The following is a 12,564-nucleotide window of genomic DNA, read 5'->3' as shown; positions in this document are numbered from 1 at the left end:
ATTTGGAAAGTATTTGCAGCGCTTCACTTTTCAGACATTTTGTTATGTTATAGCCGTATTTCTTAAAGGGGGGGAAAAATGAAACGTACACACAGCGATCAAATAATAGCAATCAAAATGAGGTTATTTAGATTTTTTTTTTTTGCAAACATAACAAAATAACACATACATTAAGTATTGTTGTATGTGTTATTCTTTCTCCCCCCAAAATTGTATAACCAACAGCCTATTACAAATAAACATGATTGTTGTTTTTCTTCTTCTAATGTATTAAATAGCCCTGCGATTGGCTGGCAAGCAGTTGGGGGCGTGCCCCGCCCCGCCTCCTGCCCGATGATAGCTGGGATAGGCTCCGGCACGCCCGCGACCCGCGTGAGGAGAAGCGGAACGGAAGATGAATGATTTTAGAGTTGTTGTTTTTTAGGGTATTTTTGTTTGTGTCATTTTTAGTTTTTAATGTCTTTTGATCTTTTTTTGGGGATAATTTTACATGGGGCATATTTAGACTTTTTTGAGGCCTTTAGAGCTTTTTGGTAGTTTTTTATACTTCATTTTTAGGTGACTAGGTCTCTGGTGATTTTTTTTATTTTTTATTTTTAAGATATTCAGATATTTTTGGTTTAAGGTCATGAGAGGAATTGTTTCTTAGGTCACTTTAATTTTTTTTCAGGTCTTCTGGGTTTTCTTTACATGTCGCCATTTAAAATGTGCCGACCCAAAAAAGAAGGCAAAAGGTCAAAACGAGCTGCAGCGCGAGTCGTCGTGCGTGCTCGAAACGACGACGACGCCCGCCATCACGGTTACCATGGCGATGCTGAGGCCAAGTCGGCGTGAATTCAAAAGCGGCGCAAATTGAAGTCCAATTTCTCACGTGTGAGTTTCGACAGCGGTTCTCCCGCGACAAACACCGAGGATGCGCGTTGTCGTCGTGTGAAACGACGCCGGCTGTTGCGCGAGCTAAGCCGGGCCGCCGCCCGGGCCCGCCGGCCGTCTCGGCGTGTGTTTCTATCTCCAAGAGACGTCGATTGTTCTCTCCTAAAGCGTATGTGGTGGATTTAAGATATTGTGTTTCCAAAAGTGTATTAACGAGATCGTATCCACCGCAGAAAACGCCTCGCCTGCTGGGAAAACATGGCCGAGGCGCATCCCGTGGGCCGTCCGCTGACTTTCTTGAAGCTTAGGAGACGGCGGACAAAGTTCAAAGGTCATCGGGATCACCGAGAGCTGGCAATTGTTTAACTCGAAGATAAGAAGGAGAAAAGCCGAACGGAGGCGCGACTGACGACATGGAGCTTCAAAGGCGTTTTGACGACACCTCAGGTAAGTTGCGACGCTCGTGTCTTCGCATTGCGCATTTCCATTTTTGAATGCAAACGCTTTGCGTGAGTTCATCTGCAGCGCCTGCCGATCATCAAGTGTGAACTTCAATCATGCCTACATCTTGACTTTTCGCACGATTTGTGAAATAGTTGTGACGTCGCATTCGGGACCACAAAAAGGCCGGCAAATTCTTGATCCTTGGAATACATGAACAAAAGCGTGCCATAAATATGCCATTAAAACGCCTGGGAACTGTTTCAAAGTGTGTGTGTGTGGGGGGGGGATGCTACAAATCTTAACAGTGTCCTCGTCCGACAGTGGGCATGCCCTCATGACCTGTGACGAGTGGCGGGAAGAAGTGAAGAAGAGGAAGAGGACGGCAGGATGTGGAGCAAGCTGCGGAGCGTGGCGTGGCACTATCGGCGCGCGCTCTTCATCGGGGTGACGCCGCCGCTGCTGCTCCCTCTTCCTCTCGTTATCGCCACCAAAGTGAGTGCGACGACATCTTCGTCCTGACTGTAATAACTATGCTGTCCAGAGATTTTTATATCGATCGTTCCTAAAACGTCGATCAAAAGTACTCTCTGTCAATTGACCGTCTGTTGTCATACTCGAGCGACTCCAACTTCCGGAGACAAATTCCTAATAAAGATGATTCTGATTCTGAAAAGAATCGGGAGTCGGGAATGCGTTCATCATCCTTCACTCATTCCCGACTCCCTAATCGCTATACCTGGATGGAGATTTTCATATAGTAGACCTTTTGATGGTTCCTAAAATGTTCACTTAAAAGTCGCTTTGTAGTCGTTTGGGAAGAAGGAGTGAATGATTCCAACTGCATTTGGAATTCGACCGGAGTTCGCAAAACTGTTACTAATGCTGATGCATTAAAAAAAAGAAAAGAAAAGCAGAAAGGAATGTTTCTGGATTCCCCACACTGCCAAGCACGCTCATTCCCGTTCCACATCAGGAGGCGTGTTGCGCCTTCGTCCTTCTCACGATGGCTGTCTTCTGGACCACCGAAGTCATCCCTCTGCCCGTCACCGCCATGTTGCCCGCCATCCTCTTTCCCGCTTTTGGCATCATGACGTCATCGCAGGTCACTTCCACCATCAAATCACATTTTGGAAACAAATGTATGTGAGACGGTGAGCATAAAGACAAGGTAACAACAGCATAAGAAGACTATTTCCGGTGGTCTCTGTAAAACGTTGTTTGTCTGACAGCGTATGTAAAACACTCAACATAAGATCTTTTGCGATGTCCGTGCGTGTAAGAGAGTGCTTTCTGACACTGTATGCGAGACTGAATTTGTGAACTTGCATGCAAGATAGCATATTTGTGATTCGATGTATGTAAGACACCAAATGCAAAACAGTGAACTTAAGCCTTCTTACGTTGTATGTCAAACAATAAACATGAGATTATTTCTGATAGTTTACGTAAGAAAGAGTATGCACAGAGAGTGTGTACCTGGCACAGATACACGGTACATTCAAAGAAATGCTGGAATTCTTTTTTCTGGTCATGATCACCTGTTGCCAGGCAGAATTTTGCTCAATTATACCTGCTCCACGACCACATACAAATTTGCATATCGAGAGTTTTTTTAATGTATTTATTTATTTATTTTTACGATCGACAATCGACACATTTGTAGTTGCATCGTTTTATTTGCCCAACAGGTGGCGACGGCGTACTTCAAGGACTTCCACTTCCTGTTGGTGGGCGTCATCTGCCTGGCCACCTCCATCCAGAAGTGGGGTCTCCACCGGAGGGCAGCCCTCCGTCTGGTCGGCGCCGTGGGCGTCCAGCCGGCCCTCTTGACACTGGGCTTCATGTCGGGCTGCGGCTTCCTCTCCATGTGGGTGCACAACACCTCCGCCGTTACCATGGTGATGCCCATCGCCGAGGCCGTCCTCCGCCAGGTCCGGCGAGCCGACGACGGGGGCGGGCGGTTGGCCGGCGAGGGGCCCCGCCGGGGACGCGACGACCGGGGCCTGCAACTGGACGGTAGACAAACTACATCGACTGTTACTATTTTGCTCCACTTACAGCTCTTTAAAATACTGCGACAGGGGCTTTTATAATATGGGTGCTGCTTTTTTGATGAGCAACAGATTTTGTCCGTCCAGCCATTCATCCATCCATTTTCTACCACTTATCCTAGGTCGGGTCGCGGGGGCAGTAGCTTTAGCAGGGACGCCCAGACTTCCCTCTCCCCAGCCACTTTGTCCAGCTCTTCCGAGGGGATCCCGAGGCATTCCCAGGCCAGCTGAGAGACGTAGTCTCTCCAGCGTAACCTGGGTCATGGGTCAAAACCACACTGCACCTCCTGAATCTGGGATTCGACTTCCCGACGGACCCTCCTCTCCAGCGCCTGAATAGACCTTACCAGGGAGGCTGAGGAGTGTGATCCCCCTGTTCTTGGAACACACCCTCCGGTCCCCCTTCTTAAAAAGGGGGACCACCACCCCAGTCTGCCAGTCCAGAGGCACTGTCCCCGATGTCCACGCGATGTTGCAGAGGCGTGTCAACCAGGACAGCCCCACAACATCCAGAGCCTTTAGGAACTCCGGGCAAATCTCATCCACCCCCGGGGCCTTACCCGCGAGGAGCTTTTTAACCACCTCGGCGACCTCAACCCCAGAGATAGGAGAGCCCGCCTCAGAGAAACCAGACTCTGCTTCCTCATGGGAAGGCGTGTCTGTGGCATTGAGGAGGTCTTCGACTCACAACGTCCGGAGTCGAGGTCAGCGGCGCCCCATCCCCACTATAGACAGTGTTGATGGTGCACTGCTTCCCCCTCCTGAGACGCCGGACGGTGGACCAGAATTTCTTCGAAGCCGTCCGGAAGTCGTTCTCCGTGGCCTCACCGAACTCCTCCCATGCCCGAGTTTTTGCCTCAGCGACCACCAAAGCTGCATTCCGCCCGGCCAGCCGGTACCCATCGGCGCCCTCGGGAGTCCCTTCACCCGAGCGTCCAAGACATGCGGCCGCAAGTCCGCTGACACCAGCACAAAGTCGATCATCGAACGGCGACCGAGGGTGTCCTGGTGCCAAGTGCACATGTGGACACCCTTATGCTTGAACATGGTGTTCGTTATGGATAATCCATCCACCGGGCGCTCGCCTTCGAGCCCCACCTCCAGGCCTGGCTCCAGAGGAAACCTTGATCCGTTTGATTTATTCTTCATAGGGGTTTTTGGAGCCGTGCTTTGTCTGGTCCCTCACCTAGGACCTGTTTGCCATGGGTGATCCTACCAGGGGGGTGAAGCCCCAGACAACTTAGCTCCTAGGATCCTTGGGACACACAAACCCTTCCACCGCGATAAGTTGACGGCTCAAGGAGAGATTTCAAACAGCAATTAACACTTTGAAGTAAATCCGGACGTCACGCAAGGGCATATTAGTTTGAGGCGCTAATGTTTTCAAGTGGGTGTTTTTTAAAATTCATCTGAGGAGGGGTTTACGTGCATCACTCGGTGCTGCTGTTTTGCTTAGCCAATGGACTTGAGAGCATCTGTTTTAATTCCACCTAATACCCGTGTTTGTCCTGGCGGAAATAGGAAACAGGAGGTTTTTATTTGTTCGCGTGGATGATGTTCAGTATGTGGCAGCTCATTGAGAGACTGCTTGGCTCTGTGCTGGTGTTTTGGTTAGCAACATAGTTTGAATGGGCTCAGCAATTTGTCAGCACTTCTTCAAAGTCGGTCTTAGAAACAAGCAGTGGGATACATCGATTTGAGGGAGGCGTTTAGTTTTTCAAGTGAGTGTTTTGAAATCATCTCAGGGACTGTTTGCTGTTTTGGTTAGCAAATGGGCTCAGCCATTAATGCTTTCAAGTCAACATGGAAGAGCATAAGTCCATTTGCTGGTTATTTTGAATTCATCTGAAGGACTGTTGACTGACGTTGCGGTTTTGATTAGCAAATGGGTTCAACCGTTAATGCTTTAATGTCACTGTGTCAACGATCGCGTTCATAGACTGACGGGATTACACTTCGTACCCCTTATTCGAGGGAGGCGTTTATGGAGTGGATAAAGCACCCGGCGACTAATTGGGATATGGCGTCCATTATTTGAGGAAATATGCTTTTGTCCATTTTCTCGGCGACCTGCGTAGAGAAGTCGGAACAGGGAAAATATGATCTTCTCTCCGAGTTGAATAATATTGGAATGTGCACCAAACGTCCACCGATTTCACGCCAATTTTCCCACTGGATCGTGCAGTCGCAGCGCCGTTGCATTGGTTTCAATCCCGACGGCTGTTGCGCTTGTTGTTGTGTGGCAGGCGCACCGCTGGATGATTCATTTTTCTGTTGATTGCCATGAGATGATTTCCGACAATAGAGGCATTCAATTGCACTGTTTGTGTGTGTGTGCGCGTGCGCGTGTGTGTGTGTGTGCGCACGTGTGTGTGTGTCACATGCAGAGATTCATGTTGAGAAGGAGAATGAAGGTTCGGGGTAGGTGTTGTTTTTTTCCTACAGTTTTTCTTCCTTGTCATGTTAGAAGATCCAGAAGAACAAAAAGTTTCTCTCTCTTTGCCGCAGGGAGGAGCACAAACTTCCGGAAGAAAGATCCTCATCATCGTCCTCATCATCATCATCATCATCATCATCATCATCAGATGCCACTCAGGTGCAAAGACTCACGTTACCGCTTCTTTTATTGCTCTCGTAGTCTTTACTAATAGTGGTTTATCTCGGGGAAGCCGGACAGAGGACTCGGGGCAAGTGTACAGACTTTAAAGCAGGGCCCGTCAACCGGGTGTTAAACCGCTGTGCCAGACTTTCCCGATCATTGTGTAATTAGGAAGGCTTTAGCAGGTATGCAAACGAACGTTGTCTTCGGCGTTGCGGTGACGTGAGAAGGCGAGCCGGGAGAGGGGCTGGCTGAGTGGTTCCTGACTGTATAGATAGTGAGCAGTATAGATTTCTGCCAATAGGAGACATCCATGCGTCTCCTTAGGGCTGGACCTTCATACACACCAGACTCCCTGTGTGTTTTTGGGAACGGCTTCTTTCGACTTTTTTGTGGGTCTACTCACGAAATTCCGTTCCGCTAAGTGCAGCTGCCTTGTGGGGGCTGAATGTTAGGCTTAAGTTTGAGTTAAGTTTCGCGCCACGACAGTATGTGATAAAAGCGATGTCCTGAACGGTGGCCGTGCAGGCGGCGTGTGCGACAGCGCCCCCTAGGGACCTGATGGTGGGCAAGGCCATGTGCATCGGCGTGGCCTACGCCTCCAACATCGGCGGCATCGCCACTTTGCCGGGAACGTCGCCTAACCTCATCTTCTCCGAGTATCTTCGGCAGTGAGTCGTCCTCGTCGTCACACGTATTAAATATTCAAGTAAGACGATCACAAAGTCTCCTCGTGTTCCGCCGTCATCGTTATCGTGGAGGATTTACCCAGAATGCAACTGCATCAACTTTGGCAAGTGGCTGGCATTGTGTTTGCCCATCAGCGTCCTCATGTTGCTGCTCACGTGGGCGTGGCTCTGCTGGCTCTTCATCGGCTCAGAGTGAGTCAACTCGGTCGACTACGTTAGCGTTAGCATTAGCCTTAGCAACTAACCTGCGGTCTGTCATCCAACACAGCGTCCGGTCGCTGTGGCGATGCGGAGGAGAGCTCTCCGAGAGGGAAAAAGCCAGCAGGAAAGTCATCCGAGACGAGTACAGAGCGCTTGGACCCATGAGGTGAGGACTCACTCACTCACTCACTCACTCACTCACGCATTCGTTCATTCATTTGCTAAGTTGGGCCTACTAAGGCCAAGAGTCGTGTTCATTCAGTAGACTCGCCGTAACGTCATCCATTCAATACGATACATTCATTTTACCAATGCACTTATTCAGGCCATCATCAGTTCATCCGGTCATTATCAATTGTTCATTCATCCATTCATTTCCTCATTTGGGAGTGTGTAACGCCAATGAAGTTTTAATTGATGTCATCAATTCAAACAATGTTATTATCAGTTGTCTGTTCATTCGTTCACATCTCAGCAAGCACTCATTCGTTTACGTGTCATGCAGTAGGCTAATACGTGAACACGGTGCGTTTATTCTCTTCATCCAGTCACGTCATTGTTCATCCATTCATTCCATGGGTTCATTTATTCATCCATTACTATCATCAAGTAATCGTTCATTGATGACATCAATGTTTCGTTGCATCATCCGTGATGATCCGTTCATGCGTTCATCCGTGTGCTCAGTGGTCAGGAGATGTTCACTCAGGTGGTCTTCCTCCTGATGGTCTTGTTGTGGCTGACCAGATCTCCGGGCTTCTTTCCGGGCTGGGCCTCCTTCTTCCCTCGGTGAGATCTCAGTTTGATATCGGGTCATTTTTTTCCCAAGCTGACGATTGATCGTTTACGCCGGTCGTCTTCCCCGCGCAGTCACGCCGACTACGTGACCGATGCCACCGTGGCTCTCGTCCTGGGAACCCTCTTCTTCCTGGTCCCGGCCTACGGACCCTCTCGGAAATATGGTCAAAACCCAGATCATAAAAAGATGGGAAAATGTGAGTGTGAGGAAGATGGTGTTGATGATGTGTCTTTCTCCAGAGAGCATGATCACCTGGGAGGAGTTCCAGGCTTCCATGCCGTGGGAAGTGGCCCTTCTGGTGGGCGGAGGCTTTGCCCTGGCCGAAGGTACAAAGGTGCGTACAGCGGAGCCCGCAAATTCGCGGCACGGCGTTCGCAGATTGGCTTGTTTTTTTTTTTTTTTGGGCTAGTCTTTGTTATTAACTGAAAAACTCTTTGCGCTCAGGCCAAAGCAATAAAAGGCCAACTTTGGCGCCATCTTGGTGCCGAGGAACTACATTGAAGTAAGTTGAGGAGCTTCCTTTCGACAAAAGCGGCGCTTTGCTGGCATCTCGTGGCATCTGACGCAATTCCAGCGACGCCTTTGACGAGTTTAATTTGTTCCATGATCACACTCGCAACGCAATACACTCAAATCATCTTTGCCCATTGAAATTAAGAACAATTTTTTCTAAGCTTCCAAAAAACACCAACAAAGTATATTTTTTTTTTTATCTGAAAAATATCACTCTACAATGTTGTATTTTATTAAAACATACAGTAATAACATTATGAAATATAATGTAAAGCATGAAACAATTTTTGCATGATGATTTCGTGCTTCAACGCCCTTTGACCTACTGGTGTGCACGCCTTGGCCACCAGGGGGCAGTGTAAAACCTACCGCTCTGTTGTGCAGGACTAGATGTTGATATCCCTCGATAGATATTGGTACCAACACGCACAACCTACACAATAGAGCTGTAGGTTTTATACATGCAGTATATATACATTATAAACTTGAAGAAGATGGTTTCTAAACGTAGTAAGCTGCACTAATATGCATTTTTTTATTTTTTTATTTTATATTTTCACAGAGGATAAGGAATATATGCCTGCGAGTATTGTTATTTTAGTCTTTTTGTCTTCAAATATCTGTTTGCTGAAAGGGTTATTTACTGTAACTAGCACAACATCGACGCTCGTTTTGTAAGCCTGACTATGATGTGTTGCATAATGTATTAGCATTAAGCTAAGTGACGTTCACAACTGATGTGCTTTGGTATAATAAATACCATTGAATGTTTTTTTTTTGTAGGCGAGCGCGTCAATTACTCGCCGATTTGTTTCTCGTGTGTGTGTGTGTGTGTGTGTGTGTGTGTGTGTGTGTGCGTGCGCGTGTAGTTCCATTAAGCTCCACTAGAGGGAGGCAGAGGGCTCACCGTGCGCTGCCTCCCAGCAGGAAGTGAGCAAACACAACCAGTCTGACTCGTTTGAGCCTCATTAAGGCTCATTTGCATATTCATGAGGGGAACACTGATGCAAAAAAAAAACAATTTGGTGATGTCCGCGAATGATAACGTGCGATGATATTTTGCCGTACCTAATGAAGTGAATGAAGTGCCCGTTGCGTGTCGGTGTGTGTCCGTGTAGGAGTCGGGTTTGTCGCGGTGGGTGTCGGAGCTTCTGTCCCCTCTGGGCGATCTTCCCCCGCTGGCCACCGTGGCCGTGGCTTGCATCATCGTCACCATGGTAACCGAGCTGGCCAGCAACGCCACCACCATCACCATATTCCTGCCCATCCTCTCGCCTCTGGTGGGCACACACACACACACACACACGCGCACGTAAATTTTTGATGCCTTCATGCAAACACTGCTACACACACAAAACGGTGGTTTCCGGTATGTGCAATGTGTACGGTCGCGCAGTGGAGGTGTTAACGTCCACTTGCACGCCGTGTCCGGGATTTCTTTTCTTTTCGTTCGGAACGTTCCCGTCAACCGTCACGACCGTTCCCTCCTGCGGCGCAGGCCGAAGGCATCCACGTCAACCCGCTGTCCGTGCTGATCCCGGCCACGTTGTGCGCGTCCTTCTCCTTCCTGCTGCCGGCATCCAATCCTCCCAACGCCGTGGTTTTCGCCTACGGACACTTCAGCGCCGCAGACATGGTGAGAATCGCAAACATCCCAGCCACTTTATCGGTTGTTTCTTTTAACCCCAACCTTGACCTCTGTGACGTCCCGTGGCTCCAGGTGAAGGCGGGGCTGGGCGCCAACGTGATCGGCCTCCTCGCCGTCCTATTGGCGGTCAGCACGTGGGGTGTGCCATTGTTCTCTCTGGATACGTACCCCGATTGGGCGCCGCCGTTCAACGCCACGGCGCCGTGACAGACGTCGCCGGCAAATACTTCCATGTATTTGTATTGGTTTTTGTTTATAGATACACTTCTGTGGCAATGTTACTGTAATAAACACTGGATAAACCAAGAGTTAGAGAAATTGTACAGCATAAATGCAAGGAATGCGGTATACAAAGTTTTGGGACAAAGCCTGAAGCTGCTCTTACACTAAACGTCAACTCTCAGAAAAATGATCGTCTCCGTGGAAGCACACGTTTCAATTTTTGCTGGTTTTATCTGTTAGCAAGACAGCTGCTCTCATGGCTAATAGTTATAATAGCAATACGTTACAGTACAGTGGATCCCTTTTCCATTCCCCCCCCCCCCCCCCATTTCTTTTCCATGTTTTCTTTTATTTTTTTTGGGGTGGGGTGGAGGCAATCTTGAAAAAATAGTGGGGTTTAGTCCCCCTTATTCAAGATTTTAAATAGTTTTTTGGGCTTGGGGGGAGTGGGGGGTGGGTTTAAAAAAAATGTTTTTTGCCATGCAATTTTTGCAATTAGAATGGTTGTCAATTATTCGCGGATTTTGGATATTCGCAGCGGGGGTCCGCCCTGAACAGTTCTGTGCATAGCTGCTGTATGAAGGACAGCTGATCCGCGTGTGCTCAAAATAAAAGTCGACAAGTACTGACCACTAGCGGCGAACGACTAATCCGAGCCTCCCTTCTTGTCACCACAATTGCTTCTTACTTAAAGCTTCATCACGTGCGTTTTCGTGGCGGTCGAACGTCTGTTACCCAGCGCGAGCGCTGAGGCGGTCGGAGTGATCCCTCGTCGCGTCTCTCGCCCCATCTTCGCTTGCAGCCGCAGGTTGCTCACCTGTGTGTCGGCGTGCACGCGCCTCCATTCCGATAGTGCGCGGCCGCGCGGACCGACCGACCAAACCAACCGACGGAGCCAAGTCGAAGAAAGCCACTTCCTCCAGGCCGGCTCTCGTCGTGCCCCCGACGGACTACCGCACCGCTTACGCCACGTCGACTCGAGAAAACAACAACAAAACTATCCGAAGAACAAACAGTCGCTTTCCGCTCGGAGTTGACGACGGGGCGGCCATGCTGGACCCGTCCTCCAGCGAAGACACCGGCGGGGAGTCCGACACGGAAGTTGCCCGGGAGGCCTCCGGGAAAGCGGGCGGCTCCTCGGCGGCCAAGAGCCGAGCGGGCGACCGGCAGCGACAGCAGACACCGCCGCAGGAGCAGCGACCGCCCTCCGCCGCCGCCGTCGCCGCCGGCCAAAGTGCTCGCCACCGCCGCGACGGCTCCGCGGGTGAGGAAGAGGAGAGGCGAGAACGCGAGCGACTACAGCGGGAGGAAGAGGAACACAAAGTCAAGTTGCAGATTTACGTCTTCGTCCTGCGGTGCATCGCTTACCCGTTTAACGCCAAGCAGCCCACCGACATGGCCCGGCGGCAGCAGAAGGTGAGCCGACCCGCACACGCACCTTACAACCCGGCGATGCTCCTCGTAACCAAACCTCTATGGAAACACACTCACATTTTCACGGAACCTGCCAGTAATTCTGATACTTCTTAAGTAAACAAACATTTATGTACCTCATTCTCTTCTAAAAGCTCTAAAGAGCGATTCGGCACACAATCTATAATCAACACGGGTGTCCTTTTCGACCCAAAAGTTACTTTTTTCTGTTGGGATTTCATGCTGGCGCCACATGGAGGCTGCCGGGTGACTGCTTTGCTTAGACAGGAAAATAAAGTGGATTTCACCAGTCCAGTGCAATGTTCTTCAATTATTGTTTTTATACACACTTATTAGACCAGTCCGGTGCATTCTATTGCAATTATTGTCTTCATTCACCCAGTCTCAGTCTAAAGTTGAAATTGACAGAATTGGATGCCACTCTTTATGTTGCAATACAAATGACTAAATCGGTGCCACCCTGCTATCTTTGTTTATTGTTGTGCTATCCGTGTGCCATTGTACCCCGAATTTAGTGGTGTCTTGCGATACGAGCGACTCGACTTCCGAATTTTTCCCGGGATAAGAGCCGCAGTTTTTTTATTTTATTTTTATTTTTTTTAAAGGAATTTGATCTACTTGATTGTTTGATTTGACATTTCCAAATGCCATTAGTTTTGTCTTTTTTAATATATATATTTTTTAATTTTTTTATTAAACCACATTTACTTTTTTGAGTTCTGAGGTTAGTGCCGTACCGATGAGTCACTTGACTTTTTAGTGCCACTGCAATATGATTGGCTGCTGCACAGAGGCAAGGACTCCCGAGAACTCAAGTGGGATTCATAATAATGCCTCAACGGACAGTAGATCCATGTCTGTCTTATAATGGCCCCCAAATTGTATACCCCCCCCCCCCCCCCAGCCGCCCCCCTCCCGAAGAAACTCATTGTCGGGTAAAAAAAAAAATCACCTTTTCTTCCTGGAGTAAACTCGTAATCTGAGAAAAGTCATAATTCTCAAAGGATTTGAAATTTTGCAAGAAAAAGTAGTCATCGTCCCTCCAATTAAAAAAATAAAATAATTAAAAACATTATTGGAAAACATTCACA

The 12,564-nt window shown here is 48.8% G+C and overlaps 2 protein-coding genes across 6 annotated transcripts in view; both read left to right on the top strand.

The window, feature by feature from the left end:
• The first annotated feature begins 61 nt into the window (after positions 1-61).
• Positions 62-10,245, top strand: slc13a1 (solute carrier family 13 member 1). Of its 3 annotated transcripts, XM_061676997.1 has the most exons (16): positions 62-873; positions 1,107-1,320; positions 1,639-1,809; positions 2,291-2,419; positions 3,006-3,333; positions 5,756-5,789; positions 5,877-5,964; positions 6,496-6,638; positions 6,729-6,848; positions 6,925-7,023; positions 7,545-7,646; positions 7,728-7,819; positions 7,896-7,990; positions 9,288-9,449; positions 9,668-9,805; positions 9,890-10,202. In XM_061676997.1, exons 3-16 carry the CDS (start codon positions 1,705-1,707, stop codon positions 10,022-10,024), a joined length of 1,770 nt encoding a protein of 589 aa, XP_061532981.1. In that variant the 5' UTR covers positions 62-873; positions 1,107-1,320; positions 1,639-1,704; the 3' UTR covers positions 10,025-10,202. The 3 variants fall into 3 exon arrangements, with proteins under 3 accessions (XP_061532981.1, XP_061532980.1, XP_061532982.1); XM_061676996.1 differs by having other exon boundaries at positions 62-1,320; XM_061676998.1 differs by lacking the exon at positions 7,545-7,646 and having other exon boundaries at positions 62-1,320; positions 6,740-6,848; positions 7,687-7,819; positions 9,890-10,245.
• A 637-nt stretch (positions 10,246-10,882) lies between these two features.
• Positions 10,883-12,564, top strand: part of cadps2 (Ca++-dependent secretion activator 2) — an 82,164-nt gene continuing 80,482 nt past the window's right edge. The window contains exon 1 of one of the 3 annotated variants that reach the window (XM_061676995.1): positions 10,883-11,455. In XM_061676995.1, coding sequence (XP_061532979.1) covers positions 11,090-11,455 — 366 coding nt within the window. In that variant the 5' untranslated portion in view covers positions 10,883-11,089. The remainder of the gene's footprint in view (positions 11,456-12,564) is intronic. The other 2 variants (XM_061676993.1, XM_061676994.1) reach the window with 2 other exon arrangements.

The sequence above is a fragment of the Phycodurus eques genome, chromosome 5 (assembly GCF_024500275.1).
Source record: "Phycodurus eques isolate BA_2022a chromosome 5, UOR_Pequ_1.1, whole genome shotgun sequence".
Lineage (NCBI taxonomy): Eukaryota > Metazoa > Chordata > Actinopteri > Syngnathiformes > Syngnathidae > Phycodurus > Phycodurus eques.
This window is presented reverse-complemented; position numbering and strand designations above follow the sequence as displayed.